The 27,183-nt window shown below is 38.9% G+C and overlaps 2 protein-coding genes across 7 annotated transcripts; one reads left to right on the top strand and one right to left on the bottom strand.

The window, feature by feature from the left end:
• The first annotated feature begins 5,664 nt into the window (after window positions 1–5,664).
• On the top strand, window positions 5,665–15,319 carry LOC122666628 (ribokinase-like). 6 transcript variants are annotated; one of them, XM_043862661.1, is made up of 12 exons: window positions 5,665–5,757; window positions 5,943–6,032; window positions 6,239–6,316; window positions 6,575–6,649; window positions 7,427–7,479; window positions 8,478–8,628; window positions 11,249–11,359; window positions 11,906–12,032; window positions 12,177–12,277; window positions 13,588–13,726; window positions 15,083–15,135; window positions 15,215–15,319. In XM_043862661.1, exons 1-12 carry the CDS (start codon window positions 5,674–5,676, stop codon window positions 15,296–15,298), a joined length of 1,146 nt encoding a protein of 381 aa, XP_043718596.1. In that variant the 5' UTR covers window positions 5,665–5,673; the 3' UTR covers window positions 15,299–15,319. The 6 variants fall into 6 exon arrangements, 3 of the variants coding, with proteins under 3 accessions (XP_043718596.1, XP_043718595.1, XP_043718597.1); XM_043862660.1 differs by having other exon boundaries at window positions 12,174–12,277; XR_006333694.1 differs by lacking the exon at window positions 15,083–15,135 and having other exon boundaries at window positions 12,174–12,277; window positions 13,569–13,726.
• Window positions 15,320–17,611: 2,292 nt separating this feature from the next.
• LOC122666789 (FT-interacting protein 3-like) lies at window positions 17,612–20,785 on the bottom strand. The gene has a single exon (XM_043862859.1). It carries the CDS (start codon window positions 20,673–20,675, stop codon window positions 17,628–17,630), a length of 3,048 nt encoding a protein of 1,015 aa, XP_043718794.1. The 5' UTR covers window positions 20,676–20,785; the 3' UTR covers window positions 17,612–17,627.
• Between the last annotated feature and the right edge of the window lie 6,398 nt (window positions 20,786–27,183).

Genomic DNA, 27,183 nt, shown 5'->3' with positions numbered 1-27,183 from the left:
TCATTTAATTTTGGTCTTAGAGTTTCTTAATTGATTTTGGTTTCCATGAAAACAGGTAGAAACCTTGAAGGGACAGCAACAAGCATGGAATCTGCGGGAATCCAACAAGCAAACTGATTCAAAGGCTATAGTGAAATCCGAATTCGCCCCAAACCAGAGCTTTTCTCCTGCCACGATTCAAACTAATACCCAAGTCAGTGGTGGATTTCAATCTGAGTACAATCAATACCCTTAGAACACTATGTCCATTAGAGAGCAGAGGAGGTCGGAAGATGGGTATAATTGGAGAAAGTATGGACAGAAACAAGTGAGAGGGAGTGAAAACTGAAAACCCACATAGTTATTACAAGTGCACCTACCCAAATTGCCCAATTTTTAATCTATCAATTTCATCCCTCAACTGCATGCACACTTGATTTCTTTCTATCGAATTTCTGTTCTGGAATTACATTTGAACTATTTCATCCCTTATGATTTTTTTTTTCCTTGCAAGGGTAATTTTATCCTTTCATTTCTTTTTTTTTTTTGGGTTATTTTTATAAGGGCAATTCCATCAATTCAAGTCTAATTTTTAACAATGTTAGTTATAAACTGACAGAATGAATTTATTTGTTACCGTTTGCAAACCTCAGGGGGATACGCAGAATTTTCCAAAACGGGGGGTGAAAATATCCTTTCGTCAAACTCAGGGATGGTATGTGTAAATTTCCCTAAAATTTATGATATTTGCTTTAAGGGCCATCAGTAGAGGATTGGGCGGATCTTTATCCCCTCCAATTCTCTGTCCGACCCAGTTCCCCCAGTGCCTGTAATAAGAGGGGGAGGGGGGCACAATTACCACCCTACCCCTACTCGAACACTCTGCCCGGGTGGGGTCCACCTCCTTATTACAGGCAATGGGAAACTGGCCCGGTAGGAAACTGAAGGAGATAATTTTTCGGATTGGGCTCCTCTCCTGAAAGCACAGCTCCCAGCGGGTGTCCAGTGAGGCATCCAAGTGGGCTGTTGCGCACGTCAGGCCCCATGTAGACATACATCCTCTCACACATAAAGCAGCCCAACTGTTGAATGCCTCATCGGACACCCACTAGGCACTGTGCTCGCAAGAGACAAGCCGAATTCATTAGTAGATAAGTCTCACGCAAGAGATTGGTTACGAGGTCTCCACCAATTTTACCATATGACTTCTTAAGTAACAACTTACATGTTCTAGAATTGTGGATACATAAATTTGGACTTTACTTAAAAATTTCTTACCTGTTATGATTTTTAGCACGAATTTGATTGTCCTATTTTTTTTTTTTTGAAAGTTGAACCTTCCAAATTGACAATTTTCATTCTTCCCTACCCTACAAGATATAACTATTAGGGCAGAAGATCGCCAGGTTGCATAGGTCCTGCATAAAGTGAGGAGGCCAAATGGTCAATGAGATCGTGTGTAGGATATCAATAGCGGTTGGAATTTTTCATTTTAAGGGGAGAGGGCTATCGTTTCACGTGATCTTGTATCAGGACGCCTAGTAGGAATTTTTCCCTAATAGGAAAACGTTACACTTCACTAAGCATAATGATGCCACAAAGGACATTTAACTTCTATGGGTAATAAGGAAAATAGACATACATAAAAGGGAAGCTTTTTAATTATAAGAAAAACCTAAAGGGTCTTTTTTCCCACCTAAGGATAACTCCACGTATTCAGGTTATCCCTTGAATTTTCATGGAGTTATTTGTTCTCAACCATTTACTCAATATTTTTATAGGAAAAAGAACGCTACCTAATCACGTGGCTCTTGCACCCAGACACAAGAATGCATGAAAGTATTGTCTTGTCCTCCATAAAATAAAAAATCGCATCTATGTTGATGCCCCTACATGCACTCTTATTGGACCCCGTGTTGATGCAGATGCTACACGACCAAACATCGATCTCGTGCCCTATTTTTTATTTTCGTACTGGACTTTTAAGTTCATTTTACCGAAGGGAAAATGACTCTATCCAGGAGTGTAGTTCCTATGCCCAGACTCAGTCCCCGCGAAATGATTGCCCTGCCCCATGAAAAGCATAAATCTCACCCTTGCTGATGTTTCCACGTGTGATCCCATTGGCCCTCGTGCTGGCGCAAAAGCCACGCTCTAGACAGAAAACTCTCTCCCTTTACTGAATAAACAATTATTTTTTGGCTGAAACTTAACATGAGTAGAATAATTTTGTACTTATTTGTTCACAAAATTTGGATTTCATCTAACTTGTCATATAGTAAAGGGAAAAGCTGTTTGTAACCAAGGTGGTTACAACATAAGATGTAACCTCTCTTTTATGCCCATCAAAACATTTATTGATCTTGTCACATTAGGGATTAAATTGTCATTTCTCTTTTGGTAGAAGGTAGAAAAAAAATGTTACAAGTTTCTATTATATGGGCATTAAGGTAATTTTATTGTCATATACACGGCATAGAAAGGAAGTAACTTGCTGGACTCGCCGGTAATAGCCGAAATATGCAGGTTCGTCATTCGTACTAGTTTCTTGTAACTTCCTCTCCCTCTCCGGCGTTGGCTCCCTCTTCCCATCCCATCCATGTACAACTCCACGCAGCACCTCCTTTGTCTCCCACCCTTTCCTTAACTCCACCAACCCCTGCCTCCATGGTCCCACCCCCTCCTTTGTTTGCTGCCCGCCCCAACCCCATTTGCAACTACCCCCTTCCTTGACAACCGTGGTGTTGAAGAGAGATCGCGTGACGGCGTCTGTTGTAGAAGGAACTGTTGAGACCACCCAAGGAATGATGTCAGTGAGAATTTTTTTTGTTACTCTCCATTTCAAACTTAGACAGCTTCCACAATCGATGAATTCGTGGATTTTTCCTATAAGTTTGCAGAAACTTGCAGAGAAGATATGTCATAAAAAGAAAATGGGAAAATCAATAGACTGAAATCCCCCTTTCCCATTTATGTATCTGCTTTTCTCTTCATGCTTAAAATTTCTACAGCTCCAGAGAAGCAGAAAAAAAAAAATAAAAAATATTCCAATAGGTTTCGCATTTAGAAAGATTCAAATTCTTGAGTATGCGAGCACTCAATTTCACCTAGCGTACATAATTAACAGCGAGCAACCTCAAGATTTTAGTATTTTAAATGTTTCTTCTGCTCATGCTTTCAACTTAATTAGCAGTGGTAGTGGTGGTTCACCGGTAGTAACAACGCAACCACTACGGTAGATCAATGGTCTCTCCCATTCTCGGCCCTCTCCGTCGATTTCTTCGAGACCCTCAAACTGGGTATCATCATTTTTTTTCTGTCTTGAGGGCCAATGCTGTTGCTGATTCGGATTTTAGACGTCCATTGGTGGTTCCATTGCATTAGCAACTCAACTGTACGTTTGTTCACTTTAGCAAAATAGGCTACTACTCAATCTCCTCAATGGCGTACATAATTTTTTTTTTTAAAAACGTGAGATTTGAGACCTTCAAAGGTAGAAACTTGACCACAAGCTCTGAAAAAGTAGAACAGAGAATGAAAAGAAATGGCAGTCGATGATCGAAACAAACGATAATTTGGGTAATGTTTCTTCTAATTCTTCTTACCCTTTTTTTTTTTTGGTAGAATCCATTCTTCTTATCTGAATCCATGGTCGCCAAGGGGAGGGATCGCTCCGGCAAGTTTATTCGATCAAACAATATTGAGTTGGGATTTAGGGGCTAGGTATACAGAGTTCCTATTCTACCCTATAACTAAATGGATTTAACATATTTAAACAACCTGATACTTAAAAAGTGTGAAATTACTTTATTTGCCCATCTATTGAAATTGGAATCAACTACATTTAAGGGCATATAATGTCCGGTTACAAAGTCTGCTTGGTTACAAACAGACTCACCCTATAGTAAATATTATGGGATTCCTTTTTTTCTTTTTTTTTTTATGAAAAAGAAAGAAAATATATTAAGCCGACAAAAGATTTACATTGAGTTTATGAACAAAAGAAGATTTATGGAGACGGGCATTTTTTTTTTCTTTTATGAAAAAAGAAAGAAAATATATTAAGCCAACAAAAGATTTACATTGAGTTTATGAACAAAAGAAGATTTATGGAGACATGCTTTATAAGCCCAGAAAAGTAAGATTGTACACAAAAAATCATCCTTTTCCAAAACTTGAGAATGATCCAAAATGTCCAAAAAATATTTCATAACTGGCCAGGGCCATATTGATCGAGTTGGAGATGGAAGAAGACCAGGCAGCAATATGTTGGAACACCAAACTTCTTACACCTTGAGACCAATCTTCTCGGCATGAAAAAAGTTCGGGTTCCAAGTCGTGATGAGATTTGATATAACCTGCAATGATCAAAATGAATTTATCATCTAACAAAATGAAAAAAGCCCAATAAGAAGAATCTAGGTCTCTGGAATTGGATCCTACGCATATCAAAATAGGAAAATCCATAATAGGTATAGAAGAAATAGAAATAACAGTGAGACAATCCTCAAAATAATTAGTTACATTAGGCGATGAAATGGAGGATCTTATTTTTCTTGATAAGAGATGAAATGAGGATCCTTTTTTTCTTGACAAGAGATATTTGGACCCCTTCAATTGAATCGCACCACATGGTATCCTCTTATTTTCCCTGTTCCATTGTGTTATTTTATTAAGAAGCTTTTTTATTCATGACAAATGCATCTCATGAACACACCTCAAGTCCACTACAAAAGCAGAAAGTTTTCAATTTTACAATGTCATGGTTCGACTTGGTAATGGAAGTTGGTTCATATTCTCCAATGAGAATTATTCTTGTATTCCTTTAGGCGCACATATGGAATCCACTCACTCTCTTGGAATCTATCCATAACATATGAGAATGGTTCTTATACGAGAATGTGATTCAATTTCTTGGTAATGTAGGTAATGGATTAAACTCAACACTAACTAGGTTTAAAAATCCTTCCCCCAAGCATAATCGTAGGAACTCAAATCAGCGGTAGGAGACCTTTCAGAATTCACAAAATAAATCTCAGAATGGTTCCAAATTACTACCTAAACTATGTTTCTCGTAGTACTCCTATCTCTCATATCTCTCGCAGTTTGATTCCAATCAAGTGGTTGGATATTGAGAGAGATGAATGGATGAACCGATTTAGAAACTAAGTTCCAGAATTAGAAACAAGGCCATAACCTTTTTTTTTGGGTAAAGGACAAGGCCATAATTCCACGGCACATTAATGATTAATTCAACAAGATTAAGTAACTATCAATAACTGGCAATCCACAGGTCAGTTGCAAAGAGAGGAAGAGAGAAGTGCATGCATCCGTTATAAGGTGCAAGTTTGACTCCGACAACCCAGACCTGTTTTGAGCTCAAACAAGGCTTGGGTTGAGATACCCTGACCCTGGCGATGGATCAGGGTTAGATCAAGATCGGGCCGGACCAGGGTTGAAGCCTCTAATTGAACCCGACCCTGTCTTCTTTTTTTTTTTTGTTTTTTCTTTTTCTTCAACCGTCAGCTAATCAAGCCACCAGGCCCACCACACATTCTCCACTACTGAAACGCCCTGAAAATGATAATGTAATAATGTAATGTGATGTGAACACCACGCGTTCGTTCCACAATTTGACTCCTCTTTTTTCTTATTCTTCTTCTTCTTGAGTTTCAGTGCAGGAAGTGGTGGAACATGGCCTCGTCATCTTCGTTGTACTGGGCATCAGCAGAAGCAGCTTCACCTTCAATTCCTCCAGTCCCTGAGAAGCGCATCGTTGTATGTTCCCTTCCCTTAGTCCTTCCCCTCTCCCGGCCTATAAGCTTATTTTCTGTTACTCTGTACGAAGACCCGACCTTCTCCAGTGCCGTGCGTCCTCCGGCTTTTTTTAGCGTTATCCATCTATCCTTTTCTTGATTCCTTTTAAGTTCAGTTTTCCTCCACCGTCCTTTTGTGGTTTGCAGGTGGGTTGCGGCGGTGCAGGAATTGATTTCTTGGCAGAGGTGGCTGCTTTTCCTAAACCCAATGAAAAGATTCGCAGCACCTCCTGGAAGGTAAACTCACTTATAAAATGCTCTTACTGAGTTACCTTACCACTGGGGTATGTAGGTGATATGACACTATTTGTAAATTGTAATGCCTTCAATCGCTCGAATTGCAAATGGGTTTCTTCATAAATCTTCTAACTCGATGGTGATGCTTTCAATTTGCAGTATAAACAGTCTTACATTGATGACCCTTTTATTTTATTTTTGGGTAGGTTCAAGGGGGTGGCGATGCTGCCAATGCTTTGACTTGTGCATCTCGTTTGGGTCTCAATCCAAGGCTCATTTCTAAGGTCTTAATTTGTTTTTAGTAGAAAATATCTTTTCTCATTGATTTGGTTGGAATCAAACTTGGGTATGTTGCTTATTAATAGAAAATGTGATTTGGTTATAGATATAATTTCATCTTGGAGTACATTTCTCCAGATTATCTTTCGTGTGTATGTTACAGAAGATAATACTGAAGTTTTGGATATTTTTACTCTTCAAACTGATGAAAAATTACTTGGTTTTTTAATTCATGTCCTTACGCTTCTGCTTATCATCACCAGATTGCTGATGATGCTCCAGGGAGAGCTATACTGGAGGAGCTAAAAGCTGACGGTGTAGATACTTCTTATCTTGTGGTGAGCTTGTTGTACATGATTTTTTTTGGTCACCTTTTACCATTTTGGGAAACTTTTTTCAGGAATCAAGTTCCATCAATAAGATCCAGACATTGAAATATGAAACTTATGTAAATCTAGGCCTGTAAACGGATCGGATTCGGCTCGGATACAGATCGGATGTAATCGGATTTGGATATTTCCTGGTCGAATACGGATACCTCTAAACGGATTCGGATGGATTCGGATGCGGATCGAATTCGGATTTTCAACCATCTATTTACACCTCTGCCTTGTGTAACCCGAACCTTCCTCCCCCTAGTGGATATAATTCACTCTCAATCCATAGTTTTAGATCATGATTCTCTTCTCCTCATATTCTAGAACCTGTTGAATCTTCAAAAACCCTCAAGATCATTATTTACTTAATTTTTTATAATTAAGTATTCGGATTCGGATTTTTATCGGAGTATTCAGATTTTTTTCCTGATATCTCTAATCGAATACGGATGCCCCTAAACGGATACGGATGCGGATCGAATTCGGATTTTCGGTTATCCATTTACAGCCGTATGTAAATCCAAGAGTTTTGAAGTACTCTTTTATTATGTTGATTTGTGACAAGAGGGTTCACATACTTATTTTTCTTTTAATCTTATGTCTGCCCTGATATTCATTGCTGTCAAGAGTTTTAGCAGTTCATTTGTTTCTGCATCTAGTGACAGTTACAATTTCCTATTCAATATTTTATTAATCTTCTTCATCATTCTTTTGTTGGCACCTCTCTCTCTCTCCAAGGTTTCTAAGGAGGGAAATTCACCATTCAACTATGTCATTGTTGACAGCCAAACGTGAGTTATCTGTTCGTATGCAATTTTTATTTTTTTTTTAAAAGGGAGAAGATATTTGGGAGCATCAATTGTGATTGATGTGAACCCTATGCTGGGAACACATTGGAAGACTGTGGAACCTTGGATGCTTTCATTTACTAGTTGGGCCTTTTCAACTAATAGCTTGATCTTTTGTGTTGGACACTTCAATTCCTTATTCATTCCAAAAATTCTTGTAGCTTTTGATATATATATATGTTAATTTTTTAATTCCTTGCAAATTTTTATCTTAAATGATCTACCTTTTTCTTTTTAGAAGATCTTATCTTCTATACCTTTTTATTATAAAGTATTGCTAGACATAGGCAAATCATTTAGGTTTACTAAGTCTTCTTATTGGTTAGTACATAATGTCTTAGAGAATTGCAAATATTTTCATAGGCATTAATACAATGTTCCACATACTAGGTAATTCAATAGAGTGATACTTTGCCAAATTCAGTCTTGAAGTATTTTTCACTTTTTCGCACATATCAAGGCCTACTAAATGCGTCTCATCAACCCACCTTGAGAAATAGGCAGGGAATTTTCCATTTTTGTGTTGTCATGGTTTGACCTGACTCCTGAGCATGTGGATCATCTTCTAATGAAGAATTCTTCTGTTTTGTCGCGGACCAGAGCAGCTACAAGAAAAATAGTTATCTTTAAGGTCTTCTCAACAAACTATTTTCAATTGCTTCTTACAACATGTAAATGCGAAACAAGGAGAAATTTTTCAGACAACTATTGCCTCAGAGCTGGTTTTAACTCTGGGCCAATATTATGAATTTATAGTGGCCCAACTGAGCAGATTTAATTACTCAGGAACCTGCAAGTTGGTGGGTAAAGCAGTATGAGCAGTAGTAAAAATAACAGTAACTCAGGATGTACAAGTGCATCCTTGACATCACTTATCTGTTGTATGTTTTGCAAGATGTGTTGTGCATCCTCGGTATATTAATTTTTGTTACCATTTTCAGGAAGACCCGTACATGTATTTTCTCTTCAGGAAACCCTCCCATGGTGCCAGATGAGCTTTCTCAAGCAAGCTTATCATCTGCATTAGATGAAGCAAGATTTGTATACTTTGATGGTAGATTTACAGATACTGCTTTAATTGTTGCACAAGAGGTAATTGCAAGAAAGCGTTCCATTCTCATCTGATATTTGATAGTGTTAAAACCTCTTGTTTTTTGGATATAGAAACCTGAAAGTATCTTCCTTAAGAGTCCTTGAAACTTATTTTATGTTTTATATCATAAAGGCGGAGAGAGTATGGAATGCTTTCTTGCAATTAGTGGCTATCTTCTTTGAAAAAGCCCAAAGTTTAAGGAAGCGTCGTTAAAGCATTAAATACTCTCTCATTTCTTATTCATCCAAAAAAAAAAAACTCTCATTTCTTCAAATATTTCCCTTCAGGTACTTATCTAAACTCTCTTGAGATAAATGAATACATTAGCCAATGTAAGTGAACAAAATAGGAAACTGCATAAAAGTTCATTGCTTAATTAGGGAGATAGATAGGCAAAAATGGAAGAGAGGAGTTTCTTTGTGGGACAGAAGGAGTTTTTCTCAACATTTAATCATAAACATGACAAACTTATAAACAATAATAGTGGTAATAATAATAATGAAGAGAACACATTACCTGTGCACAAGATGTTGAGTATTACAGGTGTATAACCCATCTCCTTTTTCTAACTCCTACTTAAGCTACAAGTGACAGCATCAAGAGCTTATGTCCATGGTGTATTTACCCTAGGCCAGGTTCTTCTACAATCTAAACATTGCAAATACGATTGTCCATGCTTCCAACTCCATAAGGACAAGTGTATAAGGAGGTGGTTCTCCAATTCAGCATCTCCCAAGCATATTATACACATTAAAGCAATTTATGCACATTAAGAAGGCAATGACCCTTTAGCAATCAGGTTATCTACCGTCAAAAATTTACCTTTGGCTATTGTCCTTAAAAATTAGGAATGGAACTTTAGTAGAACTCACCTTGATCCAAGCTGATTTATAGGAATATCAGATTCCCTTCGACTTGTGAGAACCTGAGTGGGGATTTAACTGTAAGGATTCCTGAATTCCATTTCCCGACCCTCTTATTTCCCATATTTCTGTCAGTTGAGGCCTTCTCTAGTAACTCCCAGTAAGGCTGAGAATTGATTCTGTTCCCACTCTTTAAAATTTTCTGAAGCTGGGGGTTGAAGTTCTTGGAAGTGTATTCAAGGATCAGGAACCCATGCATCCTTATTTACCATGTCTTGAACACATTATTGACTTCCGGCATGATAGGAATCTTTAACACCTTAAAGAAACTCGTCCCTGGTTTTCCCAGTGCCTTTCCACTAAGTGGTATCATAACTGGAAGATACCTACTGAGCTTTAATATATTGGAGAGACCATACTTTTGCATGCATAATTTTTCTCCAATGTAGACAATTATTCATGTTTAAGTATCACTATTTGCATCATTCTGTCCTTGAGAAATTTCCTTTGCCTACAACTGAGGTCCAAACCCATAAGAGAGAATCCACATAGCCTCAGTGTGGAAATATGAGGGAATGCTTTCATTCCCCTCAAAAGAAATTATTTTTCCCATCACCATTTCTCTTTTCCATTGTGTTCTTTTGATAACAAAAAGGAACCTGATAATGTTCACGAAGGTTAGCAAACTTTGCAAAGTTCGTGAAACTTGATATCTTAGTATGTCACACATTGGATGGTCCATTTTATGAAGGATCCTCACCCATCTTATTAATTAAACTTCAATCTGGAATGAAAGAATGCTCTTTGGGTTAAAAGTGCATCCAAAGTTGTGAAAAATGATGAGAATGCTACTAACCTCCACTATCACATATTAGTGGTTGGTGGTGTTTTTTGTTGTTCTGTATAACTTTGAGCCATGCTTTGAGACATATTCATACTCACATTCTGCTGAAACTTGATTGATGAAATGGTGTAGATCCTCTGTAACACGGACACTCCCATGTCCAACATTGCCTTCCATGTGGCAACTTATGAAACTATACAAAGTTCATAATAATGCAAAAAATATTAGGAAAAATATATTCAGTAATTTTCCTCTTTGATCCAATCTATTGGTCATCCTTTATCAAAAAGTTTATCTGCTTTGCACGTTTGCACGCTGTAATTAATTCACTGCATATGAACAAAAGGGAACTTAATGAGAAGTTTGCACTTAGTTTTTATTAATAGAAGTGTTAATTTTTTTTATTCTTGAACTTAAATAAACTTTCTATCTGGGTATTAATCCGTCAAGAAATTGTCGTTTTATATCTGTATATATATAGATATATAGATATTTCAGATACATTTCATTGTGAGTAAAAGAAATAGTTCTTTATATATTTGTATGGGAAAAGGAAGCACACGATGCCATGAGCAGATTCTTGTGCACACCCTCTCACATCCTAACCATGGACCCCACACCCTCTCTCCTCAATAAATACCCCCTATTGGACAATTCATCACTCGTCACCCTCCCCCCACCCCATCTTTATTGGTGCAAAACTGCATTCTGGCATCGTATGAAACCTCTCCTTATTTGAAAGTATATATCTTTCCTCTAAGAACGCAAATGTGTATCGAGATTTTCTAGCATATCCATGTGTTTTCATGCAACTTCTGATGTCTCTTAATTTACTTGTTGATAGTTCCACTGATGTCGATACTTTAATCTTGTATGGAAGTTGCCTCCATCTCTTGAAATATTCTAGTGCAGGCAACTCACAGGAAAATTCCTATTTTAATTGATGCTGAAAGGCCCAGGGAAGGATTTGATGATCTTCTGTATTTAGCAGATTATGTTGTATGCTCAGCCAAATTTCCTCAGGCAAGTTAATGATTTTTTTTTTGGATGAATAGGCAAGTTAATGATATTATTGAATAAAACTGTAATTTTTATTTTTTTCTCAAAATTGATTTTTGTATACATCAAAGGAAGGGTAACACATGCACCTGTAAGTTTTGGCGGGGGATTATGAGAGAGAAGAGAGGAACATGTAGCACAAAAGGTGAAGGAGGGATTCAACCCCTATTCTTGGCTATGACTAGCCAGAGACTTTACCAGCTGAGCTAGCTGGCATCTTCGATTGTTAATATGCTTTTCTTGTGTAGAAATGTTGGAATCGATGAGGAACTGGATCTTGGATTTGCATCACTAGTTGAAAATTGTTTGATTTACTTAGTCTTTTGAATCCTTTTAATGCATTGTGGTCTATACCTAAACGGTTATCAGCATTTTATTATTGATTAATACTGTCTTTTGTTCTGGAAATTCACTTTGGTCACAAGACAATAAATTTGGAAAGCTTCTATTGTATGGAGTCTTGAAGTTTGAAGAATTTTTCACCTAACAATCAGTTCTGTCTTATGGCAGGCATGGACGAAGGCCCCATCAATTCCAAGTGCACTGGTATCCATGCTTCTGAGATTGCCAAACGTCAAATTTGTGATTGTGACCCTTGGAGTAGATGGCTGCTTAATGCTTGATAGACGTGTAGAAGGTGAGTGTGCCTGTGCCTTTGCCTGGTCTTTGACCATCAGAGATGAGGCTGATCCCCTAACTTTGGTGTTGAGAGAGTTTGGAAATGTTGACTTTGTTTAGTATTTTACAGTTCTAATTACCAGTTGATCATTATCTTCAGCAGAAGTTCCTGAGCTGGATGAGATTGAGGTGGATAGTGTGGTTGAATTATTGAAGCAGAAAATTGATAGCAAAAATACTATCCCAACATGTATTCCATCCAAGGTATACAATTGTTGAATGAACTTGAAGTTTGACTCAGTTATTTATCTCCTTTTGTCATCTTCGGGTACACAGAGATGCTACATATTTTTGAGGTGCTATTCATTAAAACAAATCTATTTTGTTTTGCTGATAAACTGCAACAATATATAGCAATGGTTGAAACTGCAGCATGGGTTTTAAATATGTTGATATTCGTTGGTTGTAAATTTATGAAAGGCAATTAATATCTTCTTTATGAAAAAGAAAAAAGGGGTTGATAACTCCCACATTTCTAGATAAGCAAACTTTCCCTTTAAATCTTCTAGATAATAAGAATTGACATGGGACATGAATTCACTTTTAATTACTTACAGACAGGAGGACAGCAGACTTTTTTAGTTTAAAAAGTGGAACTGGTTATTTCCTTTGAGTAATTTGGTGTGATTAAGAATTCTACTTGCATAAAAGGCAGGGGCTCAGGAGGATCATGAACCAGTGGGAGAGGTAGGAGGGAAATCCCAGCTGTTTTGTTTTGCAGGGACTAGTCTGATGGGGTACGGTGGGTGTGGGTCAATTGTTAAATAGTTGGTTGGTGAGGGTTGGTCAGCTATGGTTCAATTTTTTCCTTTGTTTTTGGTGGACTTGATGATAGGCTTTTTCTTTTTCTCGATTCTATTATTTACCTTTGCTTCTTGGCTGTTTTGAAACCTGCTGGTGTGCAGTTAAGCTTCTTGTTAAACCTTTGGAAGGGTGACTGAACTCCTCCTTGCCCTATGTCCCCTCCCCTTTTATAAGTTCAATCAACAACATATTTTGGGATGAGGGGAAAATGAAGAATGAAACAGTATAATTGAAAAGGGAAAAAGATCCCCACACCGACAGTGTGGGATTTCCCTCGGCCTTTTACATCCTGACAATGTGGGTTCAGCATTGACACTCTCCACCCTGAACATGTGAGCCCCCTATCGGACAAAACCGTTACCCATGCCGTGACTGGTGTAGGGTAGTAGATCCCCCCGCCCCCACTTTTGGCATGGGAAACCCTCTCCCATTTGAAAATGAACTCAAAACTCAAATTGCTGAATGGCTGTTTATCTTATTTGTGTCCCTTATGTGGATGATCTGCTTGCATGGGCAGCCTTTAGCTTTAGAATTATATGTTGTTGGCTCCGGTCCTGAGGTATGCCTGGTTTTCTATGATCACTCCAAGAATTTGCGATGGTATTGGAATAGTCTTTAACTTATTAGCTACTATTTATGTTGAATTGAAATAACTTTGTTTAAGTTTTATTGGAATGTAAAAAAGTTGCAGTTTTTCTTGAATCCCGCAGTCAGTAATGAGGCTGAGAGCAGATGGGATTGGGAAGGTGAATGGAAGGTTACTTGTGGGAACAGCTGAGAAGATACCGGCTTCAGAGCTTATTGACACCACTGGTGCTGGAGATGCATTTATCGGAGCAACTCTTTATGGTAAGTGAAAACATGTAATTATTATGTATTTTTCATTGCCTTGATGTGTGTATGTTTGTATGCATGGGTGCATGCGCGTGTGTGTGTGTCACTCTTGCTCTAGCTTTTCATGGGTAGCCTTGATCACTCTGTTTTGGAAATTATTGAAGGGGTTGTTCTAAGCCTTTTAGACATCTTTGTTAAATTGATGTGGCTATATCTTTTTAATTTTATGAACTAGTACTACTACCTTGAATTGTATTAGATTTATTTTAAACATTTCAAAATTTACAAACAATTAATAATTGATACCTTGACATTCATGGGGATGTTTATATTCTAAATACAGGTTCAGTTTTGTCATTTCATATGCAAATGAGATTGGGTAGAGAAAATCTCAGAAATTAGCGGACAATAATTTGTTAAATTGTCTTATTTTATCTGGCTATTCTGGCCTGGCGAAGTGCTCTTCCATTAAATATGCCTGGGGTGATATTTTTCCACTTTTTTTTTTGGCTTGGAAGGGGGTGGGGGATTTGGATCTCAGTATTATGGGACGGTTTTCTTGACCTGCGGAGACTACTAGTTTCTTCCTTCTTTTTCTTTTTTTTTGGGGGGGGGGGGGTTGATACTGGAAAAGTTGGCAGATAAGTCACCCTTACTGTCACTCTTGACTCTACAGAACCGTACATGAGATTTTCAGGGTGGGTATTCAAAACTGAAACTCACCACTTGAAAGAGGTTCATGTGCCAAACATGTGGATATCTTCTAGCCTACCACCACATTGGAGTGATAGAATTGTATCCACACTGTCCAAAAAAGGTGCATTGTGGACAAATAATCTTGCCCATGATTAAATAAAGATATGACCCTAGATTGAATGTATTGTTGGAGAAGGATTTGTTTGGCCAACCTCAAATAATATGGATAAAGCTTTGTCTTGTCAATGCATGTGCATGTATGAAAGCATAAAAAATTGGGACCTGAAGTAACCTAAGTGACATTACAGCACCTTGAAAAGCAAATAGGATTGTTCAGACTCTTACCCATCAATTAACTGTGGCCATCATGATTATTTTACTATGTCCAGCTTCAGTGGTAGTGATACCTTATTTCCTTGATGTTTAATGGAAGCACTGCTTGAGGGTAAAAGTATGTTTTTGCTAGTTGCTCTTAGCATTTCATTTTTTTTTTTTTTTTTTTTTTTTTGTGGTGCCATAAAGAATTTGTACATTCTTAATTTGGCTATTCTTCAGAAGATCCATTTAGTTTATCAATCATTTCAAAAAATCAGTCTTACAATCTTTTGGCATTTTCTTGGTAGAAGACGATGATAGATAGGGATTTGCTTATTCCTGTTCTGTCTTGGTTGTTAGCTATTTGTGCAGATATGCCACCAGAGAAAATGCTGCCCTTTGCTGCTCAAGTGGTAAGGATATTCCATCTAGTGCAAATAGTTTGTGCAAAAAAAGAAGTTATCTGACCTGTGCCTATGGCATTTTTTGCAGGCAGCAGTTAAATGCAGAGCTTTAGGGGCTCGAAGTGGTTTTCCAACGCGAACAGATCCACGCCTGGCTCCATTTTTATGTTAAAGCACCAACATATCAGCTGGTTGTATTGTAAATCAAATACAGGGATTTTCGGCGGACTTGAGCACCCCCAAAGGATATGCCACTTTCTGGAATTGTTTTTGCATTTGTTGGAACAGTAATGTAATTAAGCATTGTCTATTGAAAATTTAGGGGCGCTGTTCTCTGTGCCGCAGTGCAGCCTGCGCCCAGGCACATGGGGGTGGGCGCAATGACCATCCTGCCCCCCTGCACAGGCTGCCCATGTGCCTGAGCGCAGGTTGCGCTGCGGCACAGAGAACATTCTCCCTAAAATTTAGGACGAGGAAGTCTACTTTATGGAATGATTATGGCGTCTGTTGTAGCCCATTCTCATCTTCCATTTGTTAATCGTCGGTATTCTTTTGCTGTCAGTTCTTGAGATTCTATTTCTGGTCTTTCTCAAATTTAAACAGATAAATCAGATTCACACTCACCTTTGCATGAGGAGCAAATGTTCAATACCACATCAAATATTGCAGAGACTATTTCTTCAAACTGTCCAACTGTTCAAGTACCTCTTCATTCAATGGCCATCACTAGTTAATGGTTATATAGATACCTTGTGTTATAACCATGGTTGATATACATTGTCGAGGCCCTTATAACAGCTCGAGCATGGATAAGCAGTTACAATCTAGATGGGAAACTCTAGCTTAGACAAGAAATATCCCTGCTTGGGTCGATCTTTTGGAACTTACATTCACAACATTATCACTTTAAAATCATAAATAGAAATGGAAGGAACAAAAAATTTGAAATCATGGTCTGCAGTCTGTTTCCATGATAGCTTAATTAAGAAAAAACTCCAACTTCATTATCTTGTAAGCACTTAATAGATGTTGTTTGAAGGTATGGAAGAAAAGGCTTCAATGCAATTCCATCATTGGCTATCATGATGCACAAATTCGATAAAATTACACTTCTGAATGAACAAATGATCTGAATTAGACTTTTCATAAAAAAATTTTAAAAAAATTGATCTGAATTAGAGGCCTGTGAAGAAAGCATAATAACAATCAGTAACCACTATAAAAATGAACATTGTCTCATGATAAAATGCAGCATAGCAAACTAGCCATCTAAGGATGGCTCAGTGTGATTCATGCATGATACAAAAGTACAAATACAGAAAATAATGTCCTACCCACATTAAAGAAACAAACATCTTCATGTATAAAGAATTAGAGAGTTTTTAAAACCTTTCGACAATGGGGGGGTTGCAATGACCACCCTACCCTTGCCCGAACACTTTGCCCGGGTGGGGTCCATCCCACCCCCACCCCCTATTAGAAGGACTGGGGAACCAGGCTGGGCAGGCATCTAGAGAAGATAATTTTCCGAGAACAGGACATAAGAGATTTCATATCAGATTTGATATCTTTGGGAGAATCCATATCACATGTGTCTTGTAGTTTCCAAAACTGAAATGAAGGGTTTTTTTCTTTTGTGGTAGAGGGATGAAGAGTTGTTTTTTTTTTTTTTTTTTTTTGGGTAGATAGGAGATAAACAGTTCAAAAGGGTGAGGATTGTGTATCGCCAATATTTTTCCACATGTTTTTTTCTCCAAAAGGATCCTGTGCAGCACCCTGCCCAGGCTGCATGTGTAGCGCCGGACACAGCGAGGCATGAAAAGACTACCTCTTTCACTAGCTGGCGGCGGCCCCTTATTCGCATTCTTCTTCTGACGATGTCTTCCAACCAATTTCTAATTAAATAGTCAAACTCAATAGCAATATTTTTGAGCTTAGAATCTTTATGATGGTTATATAATATGTTTAATTCTACTTTCATATTTCTTATGTTAGATTTATTACTTTTATTATATATGCAATTGTTAATTAAGAGAAATAATAAGTTTAAGAATGATCCAAATAGAAAGAGACCAATTTTTGATCGAACGAGACTGAATGTATAAAAACTTCCCTCTTTTTGAAGGAAGAGAGACATATTTATGGGTCCTAGATCCTCAAGTTAAACCCGCAAATCAGAGTGAAGATGCCTATAATATTGAATATCAATCATCCTTTTCATTCCAAAATTGAAAATATTACTTATTTGTCTAACATAAATGATCCCATAAAATGCAGTTCAAGAAATTCAATTTTTTCTTTTATCTTACAAAGATTAGCACCCAAAGGTCATGATATGTGGATTAAGAATGTCAATATGGTGCAAGTCAGTCTTTAACACAAAACCACCAGATCTTTTCTAACATTGTGGACATTATAAGCCAAATAAGAAAGATAAAAAGAAATTCTGGCCTTCAGCATCAGTATTGATCCACAGAGTACTACCCTTTTCAATTCTTTACTTACAACAGAGTGTCAGCCTTTGAAGGTAATCTCCTAAAGAAGCTTAGAGCTGGAGAAGGCAACTTGCTCTTGAACCTGGGAGGCCTCAAAGCATACAACCCCCAAAAACCAACCACCACTCGAAACGGCACCGCATAGAACCCCACCGCCACTACCAAACAAACCACCATAAACAACACCGTTGCTCGTGGGTCTCTCCAACTCAACAACGCTTGCAACCGTTCACTTTGTGTAGCCAAATCACCAACCACCGATTGTATCCTCCCAGCCACACTTCTCAACCGGTCGTACCTCACCCGAACAATGTCGGCACTACGCCTCGTCGGAAACGTATCGAATTCCTCATCCAATTCATCGCCATACACCGTCTCAGCACAAGAGAGCCGAGTGTCCATGTGCGGCGGGTGCCTAGGCCGCCATGGGTATCGCCAGAGCCCCGTGAGGGATAAGCAGAGAAAGATGAAGGGTAGGATTAGTTCAGGAAATATGTCGAGCACAAGGAAGAAGACCACAAACAAGACCGTGTGGACCGGTTTCTGCCAATTGCGAACCGATTCGACCCATTTCCACAGTGCGATGCCGGTCGATAGAACTGAAACAATGCGAAAGAAGTTGGCCTTACTGCGTCTCATGCTCCACATATGAGAGCCATGGTCGAGCATGTACTCGACCACCTCCCTACCGAGCGGCGGTTCCGCCCGGCTCAACCGGGTCGCCACTACGTTCATCGCCTGATACCTCAAACTCTCCAGTTGGTTCACCGACAGGGGAAGCACATAGTGCATTCTAGGCAGCAGTGGCAAAGGGTACATATGGAGCACGTTAGCCATGTTAGCGCAGGTGAACCTGATCGCCAAGTGAAGCTCCCCCATTTTCTTCACACCTGAAGTGTGGAGCATCAGAAGTGGATATGAATGCGTGTACACACGATTAGATTCAAGCGTGGATAGCCTGATTCTGATTTTCCCAATAAGAGAGTCCCTTGCCCCGACACCGGCGCCGGCCGATTTGTCGGTGTGGGAGTTGTCGAAGACGCCGATTGTGATGATGGTGCAGGGGTCGAACACTTCCCATGAATACTGCTCGTTCCACTTCGGTGCCAAACTGTCAATCACAGTACGAGTACGAACCCATTTTTGACCGTACTTCGCGACACAGTATGCATCTGTGGAGCCTCCTTTGCCTTGCTTGATCTTCATTGACGTCAGACCAGTGGCTCCCAAGATTCCCATCTCAAGGGCACCAATTTGGGGCTTCCACAGTTGCTTCGCCGTCGGCCGTACATCGCTGCTGTACATAGTCGACTCATCCAGCACATGGTAGCCACCGTCGAGAGAAAGACGAAGATGGATCCGTGAACCAAACCGGGTCACCACTTTTGGTTCGGTCAATCCCATGTTGTTGTAGTGCGTGTCCAGGGTGAACCATTTGGAGACCGTCGGTTCGTCTCCGAGCCGGCGTTCTATTGACTTTACAGGGATTAGAACGCGACCCAGAATATTATCACGCCCCGGTCCAATTCGGTTCTCTACGGAAAGCATTAGGTAGTCTTCGAACGGTTCGGCGACTACGAACATCAAGTCTTCGTTCCAGAATGGGTTGGAGAGGGTCCGGTTAGCCATGGCAGGGGCGACTCTGGTCTTCAACACCTGGTTTCCCACTTGGGCTTTGGCTGAAAGCTCTGAGAACTTTGCCATTGTTGAGCCTTTCTCAACTGGAACTATGTCCTGTGCTTCAATGATGGTTACACGGAGATACCAAAGCTTCGGTGAGAGATAAACCTTGGACTTGATAGAACAGATGCCATCGAAGTGCACATTGGCAGACTTAGAATGCCAAGCCTCAGCAAATGCTTCGTCTGTTTGTGTCCCGAACCAGACCGAGACCATCACTTCTCCTCCCTTGGTTTTCTCCCCTTTCTTGTCTTCCATACGATACCATTGTGGAGCCAATTGACTATCAGGCGGAACCCGTTTTGGAACCTCGTTTAAATCGAACCAGATTCGACCCAAGTAATCATCTTTATTATTTTCTTTCACGAAAATCTCCACCATGGATGACTGAATAGAATCCTTGGAGAAAGCGAAGACTTGATTCCATTCTGGGTTACTCAAGCTCGCCCTTTTAGTAAGCCCTCTGTAGTTCCCAAGCTTCACCTCTGCAACTACTTCACCACCACCAAAGATCGAAAAGACACGACCTTTAACGACCCGGACATAGAGATACATCATTTGCTCCACTAGGTCATAAGTTGAACTAGTCTTATCTTTTTTGGTTGGTTCTCCTCCCAAATGAGGACTAGTTTCTTTGAGTGTGAACTCATTTAAACCAGAAGAACTAAAACCCCCTGTGCCACCGCCACCGCCACCAACACCGACAATGTTGGAAGTGCGGATAGATGGTCCGGGTCCGGTTGTGAAGACGACCGGCTTAATCTCACTTGGGTTTGGCTCCACAGGCTTGGATTGCTGCCGGGGTGGTTGTGGCCATTTGTTGTCCTGCGTCAATTGTTTCTGTTGTTGCCGCTGCTGCTGCTGTGGTTGCAGAGTGAAAGACCCAGATGTGGCTTGCAGATGCATATTGTTCGGCTTTTTCACAAAAGTAGAAGAAGTTGCAGCTTCGTTTCCGTTACCCTTCTTAGTCTGTTCCTTTGTTGAGAGGTAAAGCTTCAGGCTGATCTCACCACGAACGTTAGAGAACAAACTCCGCTTCTCAAGCGTGTAAAGCTGTGCAATCTCCTCTACTTCTCTAACGATGTTAGAACAAGAAATCCTCACCTTACCCAGAAAATTCCGGTTGCTACCGGATTTCCGCTCGTTAAAAACATTAATTTCCACAGCTCTATAACGGAGTTCTGCAACATCATTGACGTTAAAAACAAGCTTCTCTTTCCAAACAGGATTCAGGTCTTTGCGTTTCACTTGGGTTCTTTGTCTCTGGTTCTCAAACTCCACCTCCACGAACGCCGACGATGAGCCTTTCCCATCCTTGGGCATCAAGTTACGGGCTCTAACAACTTCTACCACAAGCTTCTCTTTACTATTCATCTTCCCTCTCTGGCTCTCTCTGTTGTTCCTCTATGCAGTAAAGGGTGCAGCCAGAGGGAAACAGGGGAAGAGAGAAAAGCAGACTGAGACGTTTGGTTTGGTTTGGTTGGGGAAACAGCGTTATAAGAGAGAAAGAAATTGTAGCAGAGAGTTTGAGTATAGTGGGAGGCTGGGAGGGAGCGCATGCTAGAATCTGGGACAGAATCTTATTATAGACGTAAATGGAAACTTTCCTTATAAAAAAAACAAGAAAGAATGGAAATTTTGATTTTGTTTGCGTTAACGTCATCTCTTGGTTCGAGGCTACCCTTTGGAGGAACAGAGACCAAGAAAGAGACTTGACCTCCATAGTTGATAGTTCCTTCCCTCCTCTTTTCAAATTCTATTGTTGGGGTGGACTGTGTTTTAGATTTGAAGCGCTCATCGGGTCCTCACTCCTCAGTTACAAGACGGAGACGGGCCTGAGTTCCTGACGCCATTCTCTCGGGTTTCTCATCAAACACATAACAAGAAAAAACCAAAACAAAAACAAAAGAAGTGAGCAAACTATGTTCTTTTCCACTGAGGTGGGCCAATCTATCTCTTTATCCTACAGTACAAAGCTGAGTTGCTATATAGAATAAGGCAATAAGCAAAAAAAAATGTGGAAGCATCTGGATCATTTACCGTTGGATTGGTTTGACTTTCTTTGTGGTCAACATTTTCTATGGTCCAAAGTTGCAAAGGCTATTAGGTGGGATCGATCTCATAGATCTGGCTTTGACGCCTTGCTGGTCTTTATTTCAGCAGGTGAAAGCATTGGTAATTGGTAAAGGAGAAGGAAGAAATTCGGTCTCGTAGTTGAGCTGTTTGGAGGCCCATTTGTAGAAGGCTTTCGGCTTTTGTGTCCTCCAGCCAATGCTTGCTTTGTCCATTCCATGCTCGACCACCTCGTATATGGGGTCATTGGGACCACCCATCTCCTCGGATGAAAGGGTGACCCCAACCAGGGTTTTAGTAATCTGTATCGGTGTCGGGCGATATCGATCCGTATCGATACAGAATTTACACTTTTTTCCTTTGAAAAAAAATTTTATTTTTTTATTTTTTTACCCCTATCTGTATCAATCCATCAATATGGGATCAGTCAAGAATCAGTATCGATGGAATGAATCAGCCAATCTGATACCGATTCCTCAAACCATGGACCTAACCATTGTTCCAGGAAGTGGAATCGGCAACGAGATGGGATGTTCTCTACCCCTACCGATTCCTGTATTGTTGTTAAATGTTGGTAATTTTCTTCTCCTTCTTGGCTGCTAGATTCAAGGAATCTGGCCCCTTGAAAAAATCAGTTGGAATCAGTCTAAATCTTAGAAACCGGCTGAATTTTTTGAATCAAGATCACAAGACCTTATAAGGTAACACATATGTAATAGAAGGGAGGTTAAACTTATTCTAATTTATTAAAGGGAACAACTTGTTGTCACCAAAGTGATGAACTAAGAAATTATAATTTTACATTTTTGTCCCTTAACCCTTGTTGAGTTTTGGTTTCATTGCTTGAAGCGTTAGCTACACCCTTGAGGTTGAAAAAGGATTGGCAAATCATCTCTCAAAATGGGTGGCATGAGATAGAGGGGCACCATGCAAGAGAGACAAATGAACTCAATAGGGAAACGGGGAGAGAGAACCTGAGAGATGAATTGAAGAGACACCATCCATCCATCCTTAGGGCAAGGCAGAGTTTCACACAAAGGCACACCACCCTGCAAGAAGGTTTTTTAAATCCTAGTCTAGCCTGGCCTTTATTCGAATCATTATCGTCTACAATTCCCTGACCGGTGTGGTTCCTTAGTGCCTCTCACAAGAGGGGGGTGGGATCCATCCGGGGCACCTAATCGAACACTCTGCCCAGGTGGGGTCCATCCTCCTCTTGTGAGAGACACCAGGGAACCGTAGACGAAAAAAATTCCATTTATTCCCAAGAGTTGTTTAATGTAGTGTTTAACACAAAGGTAACGATAACGAAGGACTATAAGTTGAAAGAGATTTAATGTAGTAGCATAAAGTCCTACATGATATCAAAATTCTTGTAACCCATCTTAGAGATTGTTCTTTTTCTTTCATTCCAACAGGGATTAACATCTTGGAAGACTCCTTGGCCAGGAAGGCCTAGTCTTGTAAGTGCGAGACCTCAAAGCCACTCTCCACTTCTTGGTTGTCGACTCTATGTAAATCAGACACCTTGTGTTGGTCACATTTCAATAAATAGCTTTTCTTCTTACCCAAATTTTTTTTTTTTTGGTAACATCTAATGCAGTTTATATATGAAATAGCAGGATTTACCCTCATCGAAAGAATTATATATATTATATACTATAATGGAGTGTCAAATGACACCTCTACAAGTGTATTTAGAACTTGACACATTCTTTCAAGTATATATATGAAATGACATTATTGATCACATTGAGAAAAAAATTGTCATACTAAAAGGGCAAGAAAGTAAGATTATAAATTATTTGACACATTGAGGTGTGTCAATAAGAAAAACACTCTATACTAAAATGACAAAAAAAAGTAAAATTACAATCTTATTGTAACCAATTACAACAAGATTTTCCCTTTATTAAAGTTGTGTTTCAATTTGTGTTAGCTTTTGGAGCTATATAATTCATGCTAAGGGGCACTAATTTGACTGCTCAAGGATGGATTGAAGTATCGGTATCGGATTGCCCATATCATTATCAGTATTGGTAGCCATTGATATTAGTGAAATGGTATGAAGTAGGGGGTAAAATAGAAAAAAAAAATCCCATATTTTAGGAAAATTAAGTGCAAACTTGTCTGATATGAACCATTCCGTGTCAATTTATATGAATATCGTATTGGTTTTAAAGGTGACCGATACTCAATCTGATACCGTGCACTAAAATCATGTGCTCAAGAGGAAATCGTCTTATGTAATTAAGTGCAGTTCTTCAAATCATTAGGTATTAAATTGCCCAGGTTGGGTTCATGGGTTCATGGGCTTGAGTGTACACTTCTCTACTGCCTGGTCTTCCACACCCAAAGCCCAGTGAGATTATGATTTTAAATATGATAATGGATCGATATAGTATTGGTTTTGGCCGATTCTGGATACAGATAGACTGTATTGGCCCGTATCAGATGGTTTTGCCCTCAATTTTCTGAAAATTTGCTTTTTTTTAAAATTAAAAAATCAAATTTTAAACAGTTTTCCTTTATTATGAATCGTTACGCCAACACAATATTGGCCAAGTATTAGTCATTCTGATAGATTTTCACGAAAATTTAGTTAGTGTAAAATAAATGGGGAAAATTGGTTTTTGTGTGAAGCATACTGCTTGTGCCCAAACACATGGGGTGAAATGACTGCCCCACACCCATGAAATGTGAAATGACCCCCTATTGATGCTTCTACGTGTGGTCCCATTGGCCGCTACGCACTAAAGGTCCACGCTCCCTTCCCTATTGATCATTGATGCTTCCGCCAATTGTGTCATTCAAACATAGTATTCGATGTATTGTGATCCAGAAATGATCAACTTTATAGCACATTTTCTATCTACACATTAATTTAGCCTAACCATGCACTGTAATAATTTGATGCTTTAATTAACCCACTAATTCAGTGAAATTTTAAAGAATGTCCACCATAAGATTAAGGGTGTCTATGTAGATGATAAAATGAAACATGGGCATTAAAGAATAAGTACTTTGGAGGTACATTTAAAAGAAGTGGAAAAAAATATATTAATAATAAGGATATATCTAAATGACACATTTATAAGTGTTTTTAGCAAAATATATATTTTTCTTTAAAGCGGGGGGTGAGGATAAGGTACTCGAACTTGAGACCTCCTAGTGAACATGGGCATGAAGGGCACCACAACACACCAACTACACTAGGCAACTGTTGTTATTTTTCAAATATAATTTGAAGTGATATCATTATATCAGTATCAAAATGTGACATTGTCCTGCACATTTTTCGACTATACATGTGAATGATACTATTATCCTCATTAACAAATGTGTATCAATAAGAAATCCCCAAAAAATAAGAAAATGTGAAATAATAATAAGATTATTTCACAAATTATTTGACGCCTTGAGGGATATCAATAAGAAAATCCAAAAAATAATGAGAATGTGTCATTAAGAGATATTATAGACATATTTAAAAGCCATTGGGAAAGAAGATGTCAAAGTTTGCTTCAGTGGGAGAATTAGGAAAGAGGTATTTCATTTTCATAGGGGGAATTTGGAGAAATATAGGTAAGGGTGTCAATTTTAGGACGGAATCGACCCACTAGGAGTCGAAACCAAGCCACCTGATAGCATATTGGTCCGGTTCCAAATCTACCAATTAAGTTATTTGTCTCCCGACGGTTCCAAAACTAATAGACCATTTAGGAACCGTTGAAACCAGAATAAATTCACATCTTAATTCTGTATATTATATAATTCTTAAGACTTAAGGTCATGAGAGCTAATGTCAAACCTTTTATTTTGACTGATACCACTTGTCTCATTTGCTATTTTACCAAATATTTGAATGTTACTTTAAATGTCTATTTTGGAAACGTCACCTTATGCGTCCCCTCATTGTGCAAGGGCCACGCGACCAAGTAGTATTCTTCTTTCCTTATTTATATTTTATTTAATTAAAGGTTTTCAAAATACTATAGTTTTCTACTATTAATTTTATGGGAAAGGTATTGCCACACTATCCTTCTTTTTTTTTTAATGAGATGCCACACTATCCTTGTACATATTCCTTTATGCCTTCCTCACATAATAAACAATGGGAACCACACTAACATTTTTCTCTCATATTTTGATTATATGGGCCAATGTGACACTATATGGATGATTTCATTTCCAGCCCCTCATTGGTTGAGATGTGTTGATTCCATTTTCCACTGTCCTTGTAAGAAACCCTCTCCTTTATTGTAGATTAATTGTGTTAGATCTGGCAGTACCACATTAGTTGGAGGAGGACACATCCAATTCATTGTAATCATTTTCCATTGGGCCTCAAATGAAATGTAGGAGTTGAATTCAATCTCAACTCTCAAGAGGATTTAGGTCATTAATGTTTTGGTTAACATCAATGTCACAATCAAATTAACACCATCCACTCAACCCCAATCCCCTGTTTTCAGGTTAATGCTCTCTATGTTTGTAGATTCTATAATTATTTTGGAAGATCCCACTAATATCATTAGGGTTGATGTTTCCTCTATCCATAGTGAAGAAAGAATCTCTTCATTCCGATGGTTGGATAGGAGTACGACTTCTGGAATAGAAAGGGTATTTCAAACTTTGTATAATAGAGGGCACATGGAATAATGATACTGCAACAACGGCTAAATTCTCTTCACCTACGATGAAGAATTTTTTTTTGCTATTTCAACTCCTACTGTTTTTTTGCAAAAAGTAAATGGTGTTTGGGCTTCTTTGCTCAAGCAGTCGAGCTTGAGGCTATAAGGGACGGGGTTCTTCTTGCAAGAAGTCTTGGTGTCCCCAGATTTTTGCGTCTTCTTGGACTGTTCTTCAGCCATTGATGTCCTTAATGGCGCTCTTTCTTCCCTCCATTGGATTTCTGAAGGCTTGGTCTTCGAGATTCTCTCATTGTCAATCAATTTTCAGGCGGCTCACTTTCGTTATATCAATCGTCAATCCAACTCATTTGCAGACTACCTTGCTCGAGGTGCCTATAACCTCAAATTATCCAAGGTCTGGTGGCTTCAAGCTCCTCCTTTCATTGTAAATCCGTCTTTGCTCTCAGCCAAGAGTTTCTCCTTGAACTTCTTCTCTTAATAAAATTTGTCTTTCTGTCAGAAAAAAAAAAAAAAAAAAAAAATCTGTCTCATCTTATGTAATATTTCTTTTGCTTCATTGTGTGTGTGTGTGTTTCTCCTATTTAGATTTCAAAAGGAAGAGGGTGGTGACCATGGTTTTAGGTATTGATACCAGACCAATATATATTGGTATCGGTATCAATATAAGACGGTTTTGCTTCTAGAGATATAAGATACCATATTGTGTTTTGACAATTTTGTTCTCTCTCTATGCCATATTATTGATCAATATCAATAGCAATGGCGTCCAATATTGAGATGAATTGATCATTATCCTGATATCGACATCGATACCTAAACCTAACTGGTGACCAAAATGATGAAGAGGGTCTTCAAATGCCACATGGCCCACCTCAACCATCACATATAGACAAAAAAAAAAAGAAGAAGGAAGAACATGATCTCAACCTTGATATCTTAACGAATATATAATATCAGAGGTCTTTTATTTTAGGTTAATTAAGATTTTCCTCTCCCCCAAAAAAATATATATATCCCAAGCTCGATATACCCAAAGGTCCCATGCAACATACCACCCGTCCCCTTTTCCTTTAATTTTTGGGCAAGAGATCGTTGTCTAGTCGTATAGCGTTTATATCAATGTAGGGGCCAATGAGAATACACATAGGGGATAT

The sequence above is a fragment of the Telopea speciosissima genome, chromosome 7 (assembly GCF_018873765.1).
Source record: "Telopea speciosissima isolate NSW1024214 ecotype Mountain lineage chromosome 7, Tspe_v1, whole genome shotgun sequence".
Lineage (NCBI taxonomy): Eukaryota > Viridiplantae > Streptophyta > Magnoliopsida > Proteales > Proteaceae > Telopea > Telopea speciosissima.
This window is presented reverse-complemented; position numbering and strand designations above follow the sequence as displayed.